The sequence below is a fragment of the Miscanthus floridulus genome, chromosome 10 (assembly GCF_019320115.1).
Source record: "Miscanthus floridulus cultivar M001 chromosome 10, ASM1932011v1, whole genome shotgun sequence".
NCBI classification, from domain to species: domain Eukaryota; kingdom Viridiplantae; phylum Streptophyta; class Magnoliopsida; order Poales; family Poaceae; genus Miscanthus; species Miscanthus floridulus.
In genome coordinates, this window is record NC_089589.1 from 61175518 (window position 1) to 61196672 (window position 21155).

General features: G+C 45.4%; 1 protein-coding gene and 1 long non-coding RNA gene across 2 annotated transcripts; one reads left to right on the top strand and one right to left on the bottom strand.

Annotated features, from left to right (window-relative positions):
* Nucleotides 1-1127: 1127 nt before the first annotated feature.
* LOC136484773 (uncharacterized) lies at nucleotides 1128-14567 on the bottom strand. The gene is made up of 3 exons (XR_010766204.1): nucleotides 14420-14567; nucleotides 14085-14315; nucleotides 1128-1442 (listed from the first exon to the last, which is right to left on the bottom strand). It is a non-coding gene; the product is annotated as an uncharacterized lncRNA (long non-coding RNA).
* Nucleotides 14568-20532: 5965 nt separating this feature from the next.
* LOC136488739 (uncharacterized) lies at nucleotides 20533-20865 on the top strand. Its single transcript, XM_066485565.1, has one exon. It carries the CDS (start codon nucleotides 20533-20535, stop codon nucleotides 20863-20865), a length of 333 nt encoding a protein of 110 aa, XP_066341662.1.
* Nucleotides 20866-21155: the final 290 nt, after the last annotated feature.

Below are 21155 nucleotides of genomic sequence, written 5' to 3' on the forward strand. Positions count from 1 at the left end.
CACTTAATTCGTAGTTGTAAGCTTTTGCATTTCGTCGGTAGAATCCCTTGGCACAACGCCAAGTAAGGCCCAGTTTAGATCCGAAAAATTTGGCAAAATGAGCACGGTAGCGTTTTCGTTGTTATTTGGTAATTAGTGTCCAATCATAGTCTAATTAGGCTTAAAAGATTCGTCTCGTGGATTTCGTCTAAACTGTGTAATTAGTTTTATTTTTTATTTATATTTAATACTTCATGCACGCGTCCAAAGATTCGATGTAACGAGGAATCTTGAAAAAATTGGCATTTTAGGAGGTAACTAAACAGGCCCTAAGATGGAAGTTACATGGACACTGGGCCCATATATCCCTGCAGTTCCGAAACTGCAAGGCAATTCATTCACCATTTCGCATGCCCACGCAGCAGGCTCATGTCCATATACAAGTATATACAACATCAGGTACGGCAACGTGCTTCACCATGGAATTTTTCTCTCATCTCCGTACTCTACATTCCAATGAACAAACGTTCATTTCGCTTCGTTTATAAGCCGTACTTTTTCAGCCAACGAACATTATTTTTCTCTCATAACAAATTAGTTAATAGTATTTTCAGTCATGATTTATCAGCCAAACGAACAAGGCAAACAATTTTAAACTCTACAATAAAAAATTTCCGGACAGAAACACGTCTATCCATTGACTTGTCAGATTGACCCGCGTCGTACCTACCTTCGCCATGGCCGCGACGCGTCCAAGAAGCGCGTTTCCTCCCCGTCAGTTAGGTACCGTTTAGTTCCCTCCCAAAATATCAAAATTTTTAAGATTTTCCGTCACATCGAATCTTTGGACGCATGTATGGAGTATTAAATATAAATAAAAAATAAAATTAATTACACAGTTTAGACGAAATTCACGAGACGAATCTTTTAAGCCTAATTAGACTATGATTAGACACTAATTGTCAAATAACAACGAAAATTGCTACAGTGTCATTTTACCAAAAAATTCGACATCTAAACAGGCCCTTATCTAAAATGAAATGAGGGTTGGAGACCTGTAGTCAAGTCAATTTCTGCTTCATCCCATCTTCTTTATATATAGACCCACGATTCATCTGTCTCTCCCAGTCGTTCTGCTGCTCTGCAAGGACTTGTGCTTGTTTTCGTGCTTGCCATGGCAGCGCACTGTTATGCTTAATTCATCGCATCTGTAATAGCATTTGTATGCTCCCGCGCATTTGAAAGCGTGTTGCATTAGACCTGCATTCTTATTTGAACAAAACATAGTACTGAATTATTTGTCATATCTAATTCGACGGGAAAAAAAAAAACAAATCTGAAAGCCCCTACAGCAACTGTGCTGACGCCTGATAGATGCATTACGAACACTGAAATGAAAGTTTCAGCATAACCTGGTTCAGTCTGAATCTTTCAGGGATACAACCATTCCTGGTTGATTTGGACTGCACAAAATGGACGACCAGGTTTAGTTATGAAAACAGATGGATACACATACACCCCAACTTTTAAAACTTTTCAAACTAGCAAAAAAAATGCGAGTTTAGATTAGTTCCGGTTGAGGGTATGCCAGTGGAAGCTTAGGATGCAATAGTTCATATCTGAAACAAATACTATATACAACACTGCAACACATCGAAACACCAGGTTATTTTCTAATGTTTTTCTAATTTTTTAGCTTATTCTTTCTTGCATAAGTTGTTTTAGTACTGTGTCATATTTCCATGAATTAGATGTTCTAACCATCCATACCTTGTGCTGTGTCTTGCTGTCGCTCAGACCACAACTTTCTAAATCGTCAGAGATGACTACAGACACCAGGTCTAGTCTTCTAAGCACATTGCCCAAGGATATACCAGTGTCACACCCGATTTTAAAAATAAAATAGGATGTAAAATCTTACGGGCGCCTAGAGATCAATCGCACACATAAGCCGACAAATTATAAATAGTATCATCACAAGTGTTTATTACATCACGAATGATAAGACATAGTCTTCACATAAGTGTAGCGGAAGTATAAAGAAAAATCTCTCGCGGAAGCTCCATATCACAGGGACGTCAACTGGTTGACCACAAGTCTAGTAATCCTCAGAAAAGTCATCATTACCGTGGCCATATGTTACCCATCCGGGATTTTTATCCAAATAATGAGAATAAATAAGCGTAAGTACATGTCGTACTCAATAAAAGGATCAAGATGCCCAAGAGGAGGATGAATTAGGCTAATTCTAAAATTCTTTACAATAATTAAACCCTACACTTAGCCCACTTCACCCCTTGTGCCTAGAAAATGTTTCTAATGTTCTACCGCACAAAAGTTTTGCACCATAAGTTCCAATCCTACTCTAGCAGACAATTCTATGAATGTAAAGACAAGAATTGAATTGCTCAAAGTAAATTCTCAAAGTAAAGTGAGAAAGAGGAACGCGGCGATGTTTTGCCGAGGTATTGGAGAGTCACCACTCCCCACTAGTCCTCGTTGGAGCACCCGCGCAAGGGTGTAGCTCCCCCTTGATCCGCGCAAGGATCAAGTGCTCTCTACGGGTTGATTCTTCGACACTCCGCCGTGGTGAATCACCCACAACCACTCACAACTTGAGTTTTTCATCCACAAGCTCCGTCGGATGATCACCAAACTTCCAATCACCAACAAGCCGTCTAGGTGATGGCAATCATCAAGAGTAACAAGCACAAACTCTCACTTGACCACAACAAGCCTAATGAGAAGGGCGGATGCACACTTTGCTACTCTTGCTTTCACTAATGAGGCCTCTCTCTTGGATTCTCAAATCTCAATCACCTCACTAGAACCTTGCTCTCTTTGGCACTCTCAAGGGTGTTTCTCAGCTGTTGGAATGAGCAAAAGTGATCCCTCAAATGAATAGAGGAAGTATTTATACACCTCGTTCAAAATGAACCGTTATGTGCCTATGCGGGGTGACCGGACGCTCCGGTCAAGGTGACCGGACGCTCCGGTCAATTCACCCGCCATTGAGCCGTTTAAGTTGTGACCGGACTCTCTGAAACCTTACTGATGTTGACCGAACTCTGGCACCCAGTGTCCGGTCACTTTGCTGCTTAGTGTCCGGTCAGTAGCCGGAACCTGACCAGCGTCCGGTCAGCACTGATCGAACGAGTCCGATCAGGATTCTCCCTCTCTAGGACCTTACTGGATTTGACCACATCTGGCACCCAGCGTCCGATCACATTTCACTCAGCCGGAACCTGACCAGTGTCCGGTCAGTAGCCGGAACCTGACCAGCGTCCGGTCAGCACTGATCGAACGAGTCCGATCAGGATTCTCCCTCTCTGGGACCTTACTGGATTTGACCGGACTCTGACACCCAGTGTCCGGTCACATTTCACTCAGAGTCCGGTCGCATCCAGACGACTTCACCTTGATCAAATGAATTGACCGGACTCTGCGCCAGTGTCCGGTCACACCGGAACCAGCGTCCGATCAACATTTGACCCTCCATTCACTTCCAACTTGCAATCATATGTGAATGAAGTTTGCTCCAATTGATCTTAGGGCTACTTAGGAACTACCTAGTGCTAGATTTGACAAGTGTGCACCACACCTAACCCACTAGACTCACCTAGATCAAGCTACCGGTCCATACCCCCCTCAATAGTACGACCAAAGGAAAAACAAAGTCCTAAACTACTCTAAGTGTCTCTTCAACACCAAACGACACTTAGAACTAGTCCATCCTTAACCTTGTCGTCCATCCTTTGAAAACTGAAACGATTTCCATTGTAGGGACATGACAACCATGATTGCCCAATCAATTGCCATTACCATGACCTAACTTAATTGTATCTGCAAAACACACGTTAGTCACAATAATCTCGTATTGTCATTAATCACCGAAACCCAACTAGGGGCCTAGATGATTTCAATCTTCCCCTTTTTGGTGATTGATGACAATACAACCTTGAGTATGTAAAAAGAGATGAGGTTTTCAACATGCTTGATTCATATAAGCTTTTGACAATAAGAACAAAAGAGTTAGGCAAGCTTATATGACTCAAGCCAACATGATGTACTCAACAGATATGAAATAAACATAAGTACAAGAAATAAAGCTCATTTGCATCGGAGTAAAAACGTGGAAGCAAAGCAAATGAGTATAACCAAGTGAAATGCCATGACATATAAAGATCAAAGTAGAGAGCACACATGTCACATATCACATAAATATCACGATCACATAAATATCACGATTACGATCACACTTATGTACTTCAATGCATAAAAGTAAACATAAATGCATAATAATGTATCACACATAAAAAGCCAAATATAATAGATAAGCTTCCCCTAGATATATCGCTCCCCCTAAGTCTATCATACTCGATACCTCTCCTCCTTTGGTGTCAAACACCAAAACCTAAGGGTCAGTCGGCGGGGCTGTAGCGGACGAGTCGGGCGCTGAGGTGCGATGAACGATCTGAAACTGTGTGCCATCATCCTCTAATTCTGAGCTCTGAGCTGTATGACCCTCTATTGCTGGAAGTGACACTGAAGCAGTCTGGGTCGGATCGAGAACTGGTGCGGCATGTGACTCTGCAGGTATCACTAAAGCAGGCGGCTCTGATGATGCAACAGATGAAGGGAGCGTCTCTGTAGCCCTAGTAATAGGAGCAACTATGGAAGGACCAGGGACATGTAGATCTAGCGGTGTCGGCTGCCCTGTCAACTCACCGAAGGTAGCACCAAGGCTCCTAGAAATTAGGGTATCTGTCACAAGCATCGACGAAGTCTGTGCCGGTGTGAAGCCTATGCGAAGCGGTGTGAACTACGGACCATGGGCTATCACTGGCGAGGCAAACCACTATGACACTTGCTTTGTAGGTGAAGCAAACTGAGTAGCAGTATGTCCTTGATTCTGAAGCCCACTAGGCTGTAGAACTGGAGTCTGTGAAGTGGTGGCAGGCTAGCCGAGCTGAGGTGTAGGCTGTGGCAGTGGAGCCCCAATAGCAGAGACGACATGCTGCATGAATCCAAGTAACTACTGCTGCATGAGGAGCTGCTGGTGCTCCATGGCCTGCTGCTGCTGCTGGTGGATAGCCTGCTGCTATCGCTGAAACTCATCCTGTCTAGCATGAACCTGTGCTAGAGTAGCTTCTATCTCCTGGGCCTGGCGAGCCTGGTCCTGCCTCATCCGCTCAAGTATAGCAAGTAAATCAGGGTCTGTCTGCGGTGCAGGTGGAGCTGAACTGGAACCACTGGCCTCACCACCATGTCGTCGAGGAGGCATCCGAGGGATATCCTGATAATCATCATCTGTACTATCGCTGGGGTCGCTCTCGACCATACCCTCATGCTGAGCATCAAGCTCCTCCTCCTCTGTCACTGCAATGCCCCTAATAGTCTCATCCTACCGAGCTACAAACTCTAGCACCTCTGGGCGACGGCTCGGCTGGCTGGGTGTCTTGACTGCACTGTGGCAGAGCATCTGAGTCAAGTTATATGTAGGAAACTCGGTAGTAGCAGCACTATACTCTACCAGCATCTCTGGAGGCCTCACTATAACTACCCTGTGAATCAAGAATGTAATTTAGTGAGCATATGGCAGCTGCCTGTGACCTCTGAACCCCTCTACAAGTGTATCTTCCATCTCAGATAGATTAAGATCCCAAATATCAAACACAGACTGCTGCATCAGAGAGTTCAGTAGCCATAACTGAATGCGAGTGAAGCCCTCGCGATATCCCATCGTCGGGAGTAGGGTACTCCTCATGATAGCATCAAGCAGTCTAGCTATAGGAGTAAGATCTCTAGGAGTCCTGCTCGACGCCTCGCCGAAAGGCTCTATGAAGTAATGGCGGACCAGATCTGTAGGAGGCACAAGACCGCCGTGAGGGCGTCTGGGAGGCTCTATCTGACCATAGCACACCTCATGTAGCCGGATGGGTTGCTCCTAAAGCCTGAGTATCTCTCTGGCCCTGAAGCTCATCAGCCTATAGTCACGGCCTCTGAATGCAAAGTGAATAAACCTATGCTATGGGTCAATCCAAAGTGTAGCATAGAACTCACGGATCCATGATGGTACATATCTGCCTGTCCGCCCAAGTAAATCTGTCAGCCCTGATAGGTAAGATATGTGAGGGCGGATCTGCTCTCCTGCTGCTGCAACAATGGCCTCAATGGAACAAACCCTATGAGATCTGAATACAACCCCACTGTTAAAATATGCATTATAAAAATTCTCCTACAACGGTGTATAGAAGCCCTCTAAAGCACACTCATCCCTTCTCGGTGGGAACCAGTCCTCGAACTGAACAAATCTGAGATGCTGCTCCTGCTTGGCTGTGGCGGCCCTCAAATCTAGATGAGTCACTGGAGGTGGACCCTGTGGTCTAGGAGGCGGACGAGAACCCCTCCGTTGTGTCTCTGGCCTCGGTGTCACCTAGGTACGGGTATGACTAGAGCGGTGAAGTTGTGGTGCCTACTTTGTCTTCTCTACCTGCTCTCCCTCCTGAGCCTGCTCTGTCTGCTGCTGTGGCTCCCCTGAGGCTGAGTCTCTTCCAAAACAACACGTCGTCCCTCAATCATGACAGTCCCAGCTGGACTACCATGACGGTGCTCAACCTGCTCAACTATGGCCCTCTGTGCTGGTAAAAGTTGATCTGCAATAACAACACCACTCCTAGCACCTCCTCTCTCTGCACGCTCTACGACGGCTGCAACTGCGGCTGCTCTCACTGTATCAGCATCTGCATACTTCCGCTTCTTTGATGTAGTCTTCTTGGTTGCCTTGCCTTTCACATCTGCAAGCAGGCGAGGCGGCTGCCTCGGATCCTCATCACCTGGACCACCTCCGGCATTCTTGACACTAGCCATCTAAAACGAACTGTTGCCTCGAACAAGAAACAACTGCCAACTGTCACTTTCGAGGCTTGGCCTCGATCCGTACTCGCGAGCTTGGCCCCATGTTAGCTGACAACTGCCAAAGTGTCCTCAACAACACCGACTCGCTGCACGTTAGAATAGATTGGATATATGAATAATTTCAATATACATCTAGAGATACGAAACCCTAAGAAGCAAGCATTAGGTACGGAATTAGAATCGAGGGCTTGCTACCTGACGAACCGGCGAGCCAAAGAGCAGAGGAACGAATCGCGGGGAACCACAGGGAATCACCTAGGGTTAGGGTTTGGCGAGGCAATGTAGCGCTGGATCGGCCGTGGAGAAGATGCAGGGCAATGCAATTTGGCTCGGGCACGTGAAGTAGAGGCACGAGCGTGGGCTAGGGCAAGAGCGCGGCAGCGCTGTTGCTACAGGGGAGGCGCGGGTGAGCTGCGGGTGGCGCGGACGTGGTGCAGCGCGGGCGTGGGCGGAGCTGTGGCACGGGCACAGACGGCGCAGGAGGCGGCGCTGGAGAAGATGGCGCGGTGGCGTAACTAGGGCACAGGAGCACGGAGCGGACAAGCGGTGGAGGCGTGGCGGCGATGTCAGCGCGGGCGTGTGGGATAGGTCAAACGCAGCGCGGCGCTGCGGTTATATGGTGGTCCCCCAACGGATGAGAAAAGGAAACGGAACGGAGACCGGAAACCGCATGACATCTATTGACCGGACGCTCTGGTAGCAACGACCGGGCACTGCCACCTAGAGTCCGGTCGACTCTAGAGAGGTCTAAATCCCCTCGAGTCGCGACCGGACGCGTCCGATCACCACTGACCGGACGCAGCCAGAGTCCAGTCGATCCTTAGTTCTTCTTTGCTTGACCGGACGCAGGAATGCCATCTGACCAGACGCAGGGAAAGAACGGTTTCAGCGTTCGGTCACTCTTTTTTAGCAGATCTTCAAAGTTCCTTCGCGCTACCTGTTCCCAATCAAGTCTCAACTTCAATAAGACCCAAATAAACACCAATTGGGACTAATGTGAGTGACCTCTCTCAAACCCTCAAATTTTTCAAAATATTTTGCCTTATGCTGTAATATCTTTTTAAGAAAATAGGCAATAAAAGGGTGATTGAAGAGAAACGACAAAACAACATTCATACATATGCAATGCAATACTTAAAAGTAATTCTAGTTGCTTGTCAAGTTTGATCCAAGGTTAAGCTTCTTCACACGCTTTTCGGCGGTTATCTTAACCATGTTAGACAAGCCCTAAGTGCATTGCCACAAAGTAAATATGTTGTATATTATAATGCAATGCAAGGGACAATATAAGCTCATTTTCTAGTGAAGTTGCTAAAATCAAGCACATTGAGCTCATTCCTCAACCGATAAAATGTTGCCTCATCTAGCGGTTTAGTGAAGATATCCGCCAATTGATCCTCGGTCCTTACACCTTCTAATGATATATCATTCTTTGCAACATGATCTGTAAGAAAATGATGGCGGATATCTATGTGCTTGGTGCGAGAGTATTGAACCGGATTGTTAGCAAGTTTTATCGCATTCTCATTGTCACACAAAAGAGGTACCTTTTCTAGAACTACACCATAGTCTAGCAAAGTTTGCTTCATGTAAAATATTTGTGCACAACAAGCACCCACGACAATGTATTCTGCTTCGGCGGTGGACAAAGGCATACTATTTTGCTTCTTGGAGGACCAAGACACATGTGATCTACCAAGCAAGTGGCACCCTCCGGATGTGCTTTTTCTATCAACTTTACAACCGGCATAATCCGAATCAAAATAGCCAACTAATTCAAATCTAGCTCCTTTGGGATACCAAATGCCAATGCTTGGTGTGTGCTTAAGGTACCTAAGGATTCTTTTAACGGCACTTAAATGAGCTTCCTTAGGATTAGCTTGAAATCTAGCACACATACACACACTAAACATGATGTCGGACCTAGATGCGGTTAAATATAACAAGCTACCAATCATAGAGCGGTAGAGAGTTTGATCAACCATTTTACCTCGCTCATCTAGGTCGAGATGTTCATTAGATGACATTGGTGTCTTGATTGGCTTACATTCATCCATATTGAACCTCTTGAGAAGATTCTTGATATATTTTTCTTGAGAGATGAAAATCCCTTCTCTCATTTGCTTGACTTGAAATCAAGAAAGAATGTAAACTCTCCAATCATTGACATCTCAAACTCCTTCGACATTAATTCACCAAACTCTTTGCAAGAATCTTCATTTGATGATACAAATATGATATCATCAACATATACTTGGCAAATCAAGATATATCCATCAAGCTTCTTAGTGAATAGTGTGGTGTCGACCTTCCCAATGGTGAAGCCCTTCTCAATGAGAAAGCCCCGAAGACGCTCATACCAAGCTCTTTGGGCTTGCTTAAGCCCATATAACGCCTTGGACAACCTATAAACATGATTAGGATATCTAGGGTGTTCAAACCTGAGAGGTTGATCAACATAGACTAGTTCATTTATAAAGCCATTTAAAAATGCATTTTTCACATCCATTTGATATAGGTTTATTTCATGATGTGATGCGTATGCGAGGAGGATATGAATGGCTTCTAGTCTTGCAACCGATGCAAAGGTCTCTCCAAAATACAACACTTCAACTTGAGAGAACCCCTTTACAACTAGTCTTGCCTTGTTCCTCACAACAACACCTTGATCATCTTGCTTGTTGCAGAACACCCACTTTGTTCCAATGATTCTTGCATCTTGTGGTCGCTCTTCAAGTATCTAAACTTCATTACAGGTGAAGTTGTTCAATTCTTCATGCATGGCGTTTATCCAATCCGGATCTTGAAGAGTTTCTTCTACCTTAGTAGGCTCAAAGCAAGAGACAAAAGAGTGATGTTCAATAAATGAAGCAAGTTTTTGAGATCGAGTCATTACACCCTTTGATGAAGAAGATGGGTTAATCACTTGTACATCATCATCATCATCTTGTGGCTTGAGGTCTCCAACCAAAATGTTCTTCATAGCCTCCCTCAATGGTTCATCACCTACATCGTCAAGATTCTCATGTGCTCCTTGGGAGCCGTTAGATTCATCAAATTCCACATCATATATTTCTTCAACCAAGCCGGTGGCATAATTAAATACTCTATGCTTTGGACTTTGATGAGTAACCAACAAGAAAACCAATATCACAACGTCTTTGAAACTTCCCTAGGTGTTGCCGCTTCTTGTAGATGTAGCATTTGCAACCAAACACCCTAAAGGAGATGTCTGACTTCTTCCCATTGAGCAACTCATAAGGTGTCTTGCCAAGAAACTTTTGAAGGAATAGGCGGTTAAATGCATAACATGCGGTGTTGATAGCTTCCGCCTATAGAGCTTTGGGTGTGTTGTACTCATCAAGCATTGTTTTTGCTAGTGTGATTAATGTCCAGTTCTTTCTCTCAACTACACCATTTTGTTGAGGAGTATATATTACGGAGACCTTATGCTTGATCCCAACTTTATCACAATAGGCTTCAATGTTTGTGTTGTCAAATTCTTTACCATTATCACTTCTAATCTTCTTGAGCTTCACCTCAAACTCATTTTGTGTTCTCTTGGCAAATTTCTTGAAACATGATGCAACTTTGGATTTATCATGAAGAAAGAACACCCATGTGTATCTAGAGTAGTCATCAACAATTACAAGACAATAAAGATTTTCTCCCAAACTCTTGTATGTTGTTGGTCCAAATAAGTCCATGTGAAGAAACTCTAGCACTCTTATTGTTGACATGAAAGCTTTTGTAGGATGAGTGTTTGCAACTTGTTTATCGGCTTGAGATGCACTACAAAGCTTGTCCTTCTCAAATTCACATCCTTCAACCCTCCTCACCAAATCATTCTTCATTAGCTTCTTGAGTGAGCTCATCCCAACATGAGCAAGTCTTTTATGCCATAGTCATCTAAGTGTTGTTTTGGTGAATAGGCATGTCTTCAAATTCGCATCTTCAGAGGTAAAATCCACTAGATATAAGTTGTTGTATCTAAATCCCTTGAATATCACTTGATCATCATCCTTCTTAGATACAACAACTTCCTTCTCGGTAAACAAGCATTGAAGCCAAGATCACACAATTGTCCAACGGATAGCAAGTTAAAACTCAATAAAGCAACATATAGCACATTTGAGATTGAATGATCATTTGATATTGCCACTTTGCCCAATCCTTTAACTTTGCCCTTTGAATTATCTCCAAATGTGATTCTTTCTTGTCCATCTACTTCTTCATCTAGTGAGGTGAACATACGAGGATCACCGGTCATATGTTGTGTGCAACCACTATTAATTACCAAATGACTTCCATTGGTCTTGTAGTTCACCTACACACGAGAGATCAAGCTTGTTTAAGAACCCAAACTTGTTGAGGGCCCTTCACTTTCTCAATAAGTGACTTTGCTACCCAAATTTTCTTAGGCCTATTCTTGTTGGGAGGTCCTAAGAACATAACTTTCATCTTTCCACTAGAGTCTTTTCTAAGCATGTAATGAGCATTGAAAGCAAAGGGTCTAGCATGCTTAGGCAAGGGTTATGGTGGTGGAGTTTGACACTAATGGGCAAAGTGACCTTCTTGTCCACACTCAAAACACCTCTTTGGCTTTGGCTTTGACTTATGTTGTTGTTGTTGAGCTTGAGTCTTCTTCTCTTGGTTTGCCAAGTACCCAATGCCACTTCTATCCATCTTCATGACGATGTTCATTAGTAACTCACTTTGAAGATGTTTGTCTCTTGTGAACTTGCTCAATCCAATCTTGAGAGGTTCTTTTTCCAACTTGAGCTTCTTGTTCTCTTTTTTGAGTACATTATCATTTTTCTCTTCCTTGAGTCTCTTATTCTCTTCTTTGAGCTTCTCATTCTCAAGAATCAAATCACCATCATGATCAAAAGTTTCTAACACTATAGTGTTGGTGGTTTTGAGCTCTTCAAGATCTTTCTTGAGATTTTCATTATCATGCTTGAGCTTGACATACTCATCATAGTTGTCGGTTTCAACCACTTGCTTGCCTTTGCCACTAGATCTGTGCTCAATGCTCTCAACAATTAAATCATCACATGATGTAGCTATATCAATCTTAACAACATCGTTAGTAGCATCATGTGGCTCATTGGATAAAAATTCTTAAGCGATAACAAGATTATCATGATTGATCTTGAGAGTTGTATATTCTTCTTTTAGCATATTATGGCTAGTGATGAGCTCATTATGTATTCTCTCAAGTTTATCATGTTTTTCTTTAAGTTCTTTCTTAGAAGATTTGAGCTCCTTAAGTTTGGATGACATAGCATCATTTGCTTCTCTAAGCTCAACACTAGCCTTTTCGGCTATGTCACATTTAGCTAAAAGAGAGTCATTCTTAATCTCAAACTTTTCATTCTTAGCTCTTGACTTTCTAATGATCTTAGTGTATTGATTTAGCAATTTAACAAGATCATCATATGAAGATGATTCAAATTCATCATCACTATCACTATCATCATTATTAGCATGATCATCACCACTACTATCATCATTATTTGATACCTTTCGTTCACCCTTGACTATAAGGCATAGGTGTGTAGAGGATGATGGTAGTGGTGTCGGTGAAGATGATGAAGAGTCAATCACATTGGCGGCCACCTTCTCGTTGTCACTATCATCATCGGATGAGCAACTAGATGAATCAATGTCCGTGAGCCAATCACCGACAATGTATGCCTTGCCATTCTTCTTTTTCTTGTGGAAGTCCTTCTTGCCATCCTTCTTCTTGTATGGTATTGAATGAGCTACTCCAAATGAATTTTGGAGGAATGTAAACAGACCTAATGGTTTTCTTCATATATGTGTGTGTTATCCATATGTTCAATGTGTTGCCTCAAAACATTACTATTCATACTTAGACGTGATCTATGCCTTATAGAGAACCAAGTGTATCTTGGGTAGTTAGCAGAGTCGATGGTTCATACTTGAGCTTATTCTTCTATAAACAGAAACGGATGCTTCAGACTCCAACTTACTATAGAGTCATACATACTTTCTAGTTCATTTTAGAGAATTAATTATAACTCTCCTTTATCTTTATCCATTACTAGGTTTGAACCCATTACGCTGCACACGTCTGTTTACCTAGATTATAACATGCACATGCTATACCATGGATAAGTATATGGAAAAACTTAAGATTCTTAGTATGATGTCTACCAAGAACCTCTGTGCAATAAAATCGAAACACCCATTGTGATTTTGTGGCCATCTCAATTCATCAGGATCAAAATATAAAATGAGTCATGAGACATGGGTAGATGTTGCGGTGTATAACCAAAATAATTTAAATCAGAATTTAGCAAACAAGAGAACAATACACCTTTTTATGCCAAGATTTTTTCCCCAAATAAACATATCCTACCAATGACTTTCATATCAAACGAAAGAAAATAAAGGACTGAATATAATAACATTATAACAAGGAGGTAAGAAATGCCCACTATTGAACAGGGGCGTGCCGGCAAAATGAGGCCTTGTTCCAAACCCTAAAATAGGCCCTACCTCCCTAGAAAAATAGAACGATAACATGTACATCATTGCGATAAATCAAGAATCGTACATATTCAACCCTTGGTTGCATAATCTTTGTTTGAACAGTATCACTGTCTTAGTGTTCTTTGAAATAAAATAATTAATGATATCAACAATTCTAATTTGTTGAGATAAATTATTAAGTCTTTCTTATATCATTGGAGAACACTAATACAACCATTCTACTTCATATGAATTATTTAACAAAACCAAAATTAATGAAAAATAAATTACTTTGTTGGCTGGTACAGCAGTCCTAGCTAGGCAGCGCCGAGCACTATGCATAGCTAGCGGTTCTGCACCAACATATAGCAACTACGTAGTAATTGTTAATTAATACAAGAAATATTTCCATCAAATATAAGACAATTAGTCTATTAGACAATTGGCTGGTACAATTAGTCATTTTTGGGGCCCTAAGAATGGGAGGCCCCGTACGATCGCACGGCTTGCACGTGGATGGGGCACGGCCCTGCCATTGAACAATCAGATAACCAAACGATGAATTGCATTCCTCGTGGCATGGCTATTGGTGAATCCCAATTCGCAATCAGTCATCAGACCTTGAGCAAGATACATCTGAGGACTACGAAGCCGAGATACGGCAGAAACGAAGGTTAGAGGCTTACAGCCATGTATTTTTGTTCGGCACGGCAGTGCAGCAATTCGTCGAGCAGGTCCTGTGCTCAGAGTCGGAGACCGATCGAGGCCGAAGTTCTTGAGGACCGGAGGAGGCGGATGGAGGGGAGTAGGAGTCCATCCAATGCGTAGTACCGTAGAGATGAAAAGAGACCGAGGTAGCCGGCGAGGTCGCCGCGGGCGGTCCCTGCCGGCGTGCTCAGGAATGGGGGGCTGTCGAGCTGACACAGTAGAAAAAAAATCCGTTTCAATAGAAACATGACTTATCCATCCAATCCCACCAGGAACACAGGATTGTAGAGAAAACCATTAACGAATCACTTACCTGGTGGTGGTGCTGCTGCAAAGAGCAGAGAACTCCTGCAATGGCTGCTCCTCCCCCGACCAAACACTCTGACCTGGTGCTCCGAAGCTCTGCACAGCGCTCGCGGTGGCGGTGCAGCGCAGCTTGGAAGAGCAAACCTACTGGAGCCTGACGGAGTGGCGGTAGCCCGGTACTCTAGGCGACTAGGCGACTACTGCTCGCTAGTCAAACAATTCTAGTTTAATTAAATTAATATACAGAAGATATTAACTTTATAAAATCAAATAAATATTATTAGATTAATTAAACAATATTTTTTATAGTAAATCCATATGAGGAAATAAATATTGATATTATTTTTCTTTAAATGTAACTAAATTTAAAAATTTTGTCTTATCCTAATCTAGAATAATCACCGCAGAAAGTTTCTTTAGATACGGCTAGAATGGTTTTTAAAGACGACGGCTCCGCTCACCTCTATGGCTATATCTGTGTATATCTGTACATCAATGAATTTCTAAATGTTAGTTGAAACACCGCAAGCTCTATAAATCGATTTTCAATAGGCAGGCTAAAATCTAGCCAACTCTATAAGTCGTTTTACAATTTTATAAATTAGGCTAAAAATAGCAAGAGAAATAACCCTAAGAGATAACTAGGTAACTCCTCCAGCCGTGTCGTTGCATGTCACAGGTCACATGATTTTACATGTAAAATACACACACATTTCTTAGCACTCGAACCCCAAAGTTAATTACTTGTACATGTGCCTAATACAATACTTTTGTATTTAGTTTAACGAGTATTGTAATTAATATTTGAGACCTACATCGACGGCTTGAGGGTATGGTTGTCATTGTTATGGACATTGTTAATGTGATCATTGCGGTCGTTGGATGTGGTCTGTTCATATTTTTATGCTCAAATGAATAATTCTGCAAACACATAGAATATCGATGCAGCACTTCACCCGCGAGTATTCCGAGTATCATATTTATATCATCAGAGAAAACATATATATATTGCTAAGATGATTGATGGGTATGATTTCCAATAACTAAGGCCTTGTTTAGATTGTAAATTTTTGCAATCTGGACACTGTAGCACGTTTCGTTTGTATTTGACAAACTTTGTCCGATCATGGACTAACTAGGCTCAAAAGATTCGTCTCGTGATTTACAACTAAACTGTGCAATTAGTTATTTTTTTACCTACATTTAATGCTCCATGCATGGGTCCAAAAATTGATGTGATGGAGAGAGAGTGAAAAAACTTAAAATTTTGGGGTAATCTAAACAAGGCCTAAGTTACAAACAATCTTTCGACTCTAGATAGGGGTGAGAATAATAAACAAAGGTAGTGTGATACAAGGGACAATAAGAAACCTATAAGATAAACGTCGTAGCTAATGGGAGGACCAGGAGTGTAACACACCACATCCAAAATTTGCTTATATGGCCCAACTCTGCACGTAGAACAAGTTTGAACACCTCACCTACATTTTTGTAGCCGCTTCATGTAAAAGATGAGTTAACCCGGTGGTGATACATTTGGAATGACAAGTATTATAACTTGGCCCTCACTCTCCTAAACTTCCAAGTGGTACTAAACCCATCACCACCAACTCCTCATGTGCCACATGAGCCAACATCATAACTGCTACAGGCTTCTAACAGGCTAGGGTGTTACATTCACCACCCCTTAAGGGTTGATGCCCTCGCTAGCTCACCACATACACAACATATGCCTAGAACTACCCCTTGGTACATCCCACCATGGGCACTACAACAAGGGTTGATGATCTGGTACCATCTGTAACACCCCCATGCAAAAAATGCTTATATGGCCTAGCTTCGCACGTGGAATGGGCCTGCATACGTGTAACATCTCTTACACTTTCGTTCTTGCCTTGTGTAAATGGATTTACCCGGAGGTGATACGTTTAGAACAATAAGAATTATAAGCTGATCCTCATCTTCCAAGTATCATACACCCCTTCATCCTACTGCCTTTTTTGGATGACGGGCTGAACTTCCTCTAATTGGTTGGCAGCTTGAGGAGAGAGGAAAAACTAAAAATTCTACCGAGTTCCTCATCGAGGAAGAACTTGACAGAGCAATTAGGCTTTTTAGTAAAGGAAATGAGTTAGGGCGAGGATACTTTTAAAGATAATCTAGCCCAAGGTTTTGACCAAAATAGAACAATGTTTCCATGTTGATTTCACCTTCACTTTGCTGACATGTTGATGGTTGGTTTTGGGTTCATAAACCCGGGGTCCTCAATGAACCTGCCTCCCTGCAAAAAAAACTCGGCCCAGCAGACGGCGTTGTGACAACGCGCGCCTCCTGGGCTAGCCCAGATACATAATGACAGGCTGGGACAACGATCCGGTCCCCGACCGGAAGGCCTAGCCAAGGCGGGGACACAGTCCAACTTTGACTTCCTTTTCCGACCGGGGATACGTCGGACATCTGCTCGCAATTCTTCCCCGACCGACACGGTCGGGGCCGACTAGGAACAACCGACCGGGGACACCCGCTCGGTGAGGGCTCAGGGATCAGGCGGAGTAGATAAGGTAAGGCGCTCAAGTCAACCACAATACCGAGGACCATACCCTGCCATACCCTGCACACCTGCAGGACGGTGCCACCAGGCCATGCCAGACAGTCACTATGCAACCTTTCAGGCGTGTTAGAGCACAAACAATATTGTAGGCGCCGACGTTTGCTGTACCAGGTGAACATGGTAGAGCCTGCCACATACATCTGACATAAACAGTATTATGGGTGCCGACAACCATCTCGTACTCGACAGTGTGGGCAACAAGACTAGGTAGCACACGTATCCATTCTCTCTTTTCTCTGACTTATAAGGCCATCTCCTTCAACTATAAAAGGGGATTCGCCCTCTCCTCTCTGGGGGATGTTCTCTTGGCTCTCGAAAGAAAAGAGGCTGGACGTTCTCTCTGGCTCTAGACAACCTAAGCATTCAAACAGCTCAACGGTTCTAGAACCCAACAGCTACATAGAGCATACGCTCCAATACGTAGCGCATGTTAGAGCACCCATCACTCTCGTCGCTTCGGTTTAGAGTCTGATCGGGCCTTTGACACCCCCGTTTTCATTCCTACTCGTTTGTAACCCCACAACAAACTTCAAGCACCTAGGCTCAGGAATAAAGTCACCGACCAACTAAAACTGGACATAGGGTACGCTGCCTGAACCAGTATGAATCCTATGTCATTGAATGCTAGGCCACATCCGACCACAACGCACGGCAAAACTACAAATATTTACCTGTTGGTCACTTTTCGCACCGACAGTTGGCGTCGTCCGTGGGATAGACGTCGTGCGTTCATGCTTTTGGTCATTGGATGGCCCACCTTTCCACCATCTTCATCATGGCGGGCTCGAGCAATACGATTCACTTTGGCTCACTAGAGTTTCCTGCGCTCCCACCTATTTGGGCGTGGGTTCGTCCCGTGTTCCAGCTGCTCCAGACTTTCCTCTTTGGAAGTCTAGACTTTGTCGCCGACTAGCTCGGCGTACTGTGCCTTCACGAGGAGGCGCCCATCCTAGCGTCCACTAGAGGAGGAGCCTCAACGTTGAAACCTCGGGCCACTCGACAACCTCAACGTTGAAACACTCACGTTTCACCTCGAGCCCATGCTGGGCTCAAACCCTATGGTGAGTAATGTACATTTTGTTCTTGACTCACTATTTAATACCTTCCGCTGACTCTCCGGAGGGATCCCGTTGTCCCCACCGCAACCACCGTGCGACCGGTTCCCCTATGGCTCCGTGTCCCCTATGGACGCGTACACGCGGGGAATCCAAAGGATGCTGACGCCGCCCCCTCTCACATCCGAGTTTGTGGGGATGGTGGCTACGCTCCCGCCTCCTTTCATGACCTAATCGATGACAAGGTCAAAAGCGATGGCTCCAGCATCGGCGACGTCGTGGCACCTAGCCACCCTCTGTCTATCCTAGGATTGCGCTATGGCCGATGCCCCGAGATAGCCACCGGTGGTAGTGAAGTCTCTACAGGCTCACACCCCTTAGGACCCACGTGTGAAGGCCCTCACGTGTGCGCAGGAGCACGGTGAGGAGTTACGACAAAGGCAGTAGAGTCAGTCGTCACCTGTGCTGGCGCGCTCGACGCAGCACGCTGCGCCACATGTGCATCACCGGTGAGCGGCGCTCGGGGCCACGCCCGTCAGGTCCAGCATAACATCCTGGATGGAGGGAACGATCCCCCTCAGTTTGCTCAGGCTGGCCAGAACATCGTTGCTACGGCGATGCTTCTGCATGGCCTCCCCGAGCCTACCGACCCTCAGGAGCAGGCAATCCACCGGAACCTCGGGGCGCTGGTGCAGACTGCCGTTGTTCAATAGGCAGAGAGCTCCGTGTTGTGTCATCGGCTCGCGACGTCTTGACCCACCGAGGGACTAGGGCCACACCAGTCGAATCGCACTATCCACTCGCCACTATAGTTGCCAGGAGTGCGGTAGGAAGCCATAGCTACACCACAGCCTAATCCGGCACCCGCTCCACACCGACCACCTATGCGCGAACATCTCGGGTTGAACCGTGATGCTCGCAGCGTCATCAATAATCGATGCCATGCCCGGCATGATGATGACGTCTATCGAGTGGCGGCGAGATTAGGCGGCGTGGATCTCAGCCTAACCATCGAGGAGTGTGGGCACATGCACCCTAGGCGTGGTGGTCGATCAAATGACCGGAGCCCTAGTCCGGATGGCCCAGGGCCATAGGCCTTCGGTCGTCGCATCCAAAGAGCATCGTTCCCACCGCGCTTCCGACCACCCACCAACTTCGCTAAATACACCGGGGAGACCAACCTCGGTATATGTCTTGAAGACTTCTGACTTGCCTATTGAGCCGGAGGAGTGGATGATGACCACTTCATCATCTAGTACCTCCCCATCTACGTAGGGGAGCATGTTCAAGCATGGCTCGAATTCCTTCCACCCGACAGCATCTGTGACTGGGCGGATCTCAAGAGGGTCTTCATCGGGAATTTCTAGAGGACATATGTCCATCCTGGGAATTCCTGGGACCTCAAGAGTTGCCAGCAGGAGCCCAACGAGTCCCTATGAGATTACATCCACAGGTTCTCAAAGTGGTGCAACTCCCTTCCTAACGTAGTCGACGTGGACGTCATCAACACGTTCCTCTCTAGGACAACCTGCAAGTCTTTGATCCATAAGCTTGGCTGTGAGAAGCCCTATACCACCCGCGACCTGCTCGACATCGTCACAAACCACGCCTCTGGCAAGGAGGCGGTCGGGGTGGTCTTCAGCGGCGGCCGGGACAGGGGCAAGGCCGAGCGCGAGGACTAAGGCGAGAGCCCCTCTACACAAAGGGGCTAGAAGACCAAGAAGGATCGGGGTCGACCAACCAACCTAGACTTGGTCGCCGGGGCCGAATATGCGGGCAAGCAGCCCCAGCAGGGCCAGCTCGACCACTTTGATAAGCTCATGGAGAGTCCATGCACCAACCACGCCTACCCCATCAAGCACCTCTATAAGGACTGCGAGCTGCTCAAGCTCTTTCTACGGTAGGCCGGCAAGCCAAAGGAAGGGAAAGGCAAGGAGGAGGTAGCTAAGAAAGGAGGCACTGCGGGCAAGGATGATGATGGTTTCCCCGACCCTAAGGAATGCCTCAGGATCTTTGGGGGATACGACGCCATCCACTCCAAATGCCAGAACAAGGTATGCTATAGAGAGGCATGCGCCACCGAATCGGCTATCCCCTCTTTCCTTAGCTGGTTAGACTCCCCGATCACTTTTGATCGAAGAGACCATCCTTCCCACGTTGCCTGACCGGGTCGCTACCCACTCGTTGTCGACCCCATCGTCCGCAAGAAGCGCCTCACCAAGGTGCTGATGGATGGAGGTAGTGACCTCAATATCCTCTACGTCGACACCCTCGACGTCATGCGCATCCCCCAGTCAGAGCTCCGCCCAGTGAGCTCTCCCTTCCACGGCATGATCCCAGGGATGCAGGCGTACCCACTTGGGCAAATCAACCTGCCCATCACATTTGGCAACTGAGCCAACTTCCGTTTGGAGGTTCTGACCTTCGAGGTGGTGGACTTCCTAGGGTCCTACCATGCTATCTTGGGGCTACGCCAAGTTTATGGCAATCCCCAACTACACCTACCTCAAGTTGAAGATGTCAGGACCAAACGGCGTCATCACCGTGGGTAGCACCTTTTCACACGCCTACCCATGCGACTGCAAGCATTATGAGCTCGCCACTGCCGTCATCAACTCCGCCGAGCTTCCGGAGCTCGGGAATTCGACAACTCCAACAGTCCCCGACTGCAACGAGCCGACCTCCTCAAGTGCCTTCCACCTGACTGAGGAAACCAAGGTGGTGGGGATCGACCCCACCGACCCTACCAAGATGGTGCAGATCGGGACCAAGCTCCCGGCCAAATAGGAGAGCGAGCTCGCTGACTTCCTACATGAAAATCGTGATGTCTTCGTGTGGAAACCTTCTAACATACCGGGCATACCAAGGGAGGTCGCCGAGCAAGCACTACGCCTTGTCCCGAGCTGAAAGCCCGCCAAGCAACACCTACGTCGCTTTGACGACGAGAGGCGTAGGGCCATAGGCGAGGAGATCACCAAACTCCTGGCAGCCGGATTCATCAAAGAGGTATACCGCTCCGACTGGCTAGCCAATCCTGTTCTTGTTAAAAAGAAGACTGGAAAATGGAGAATGTGTGT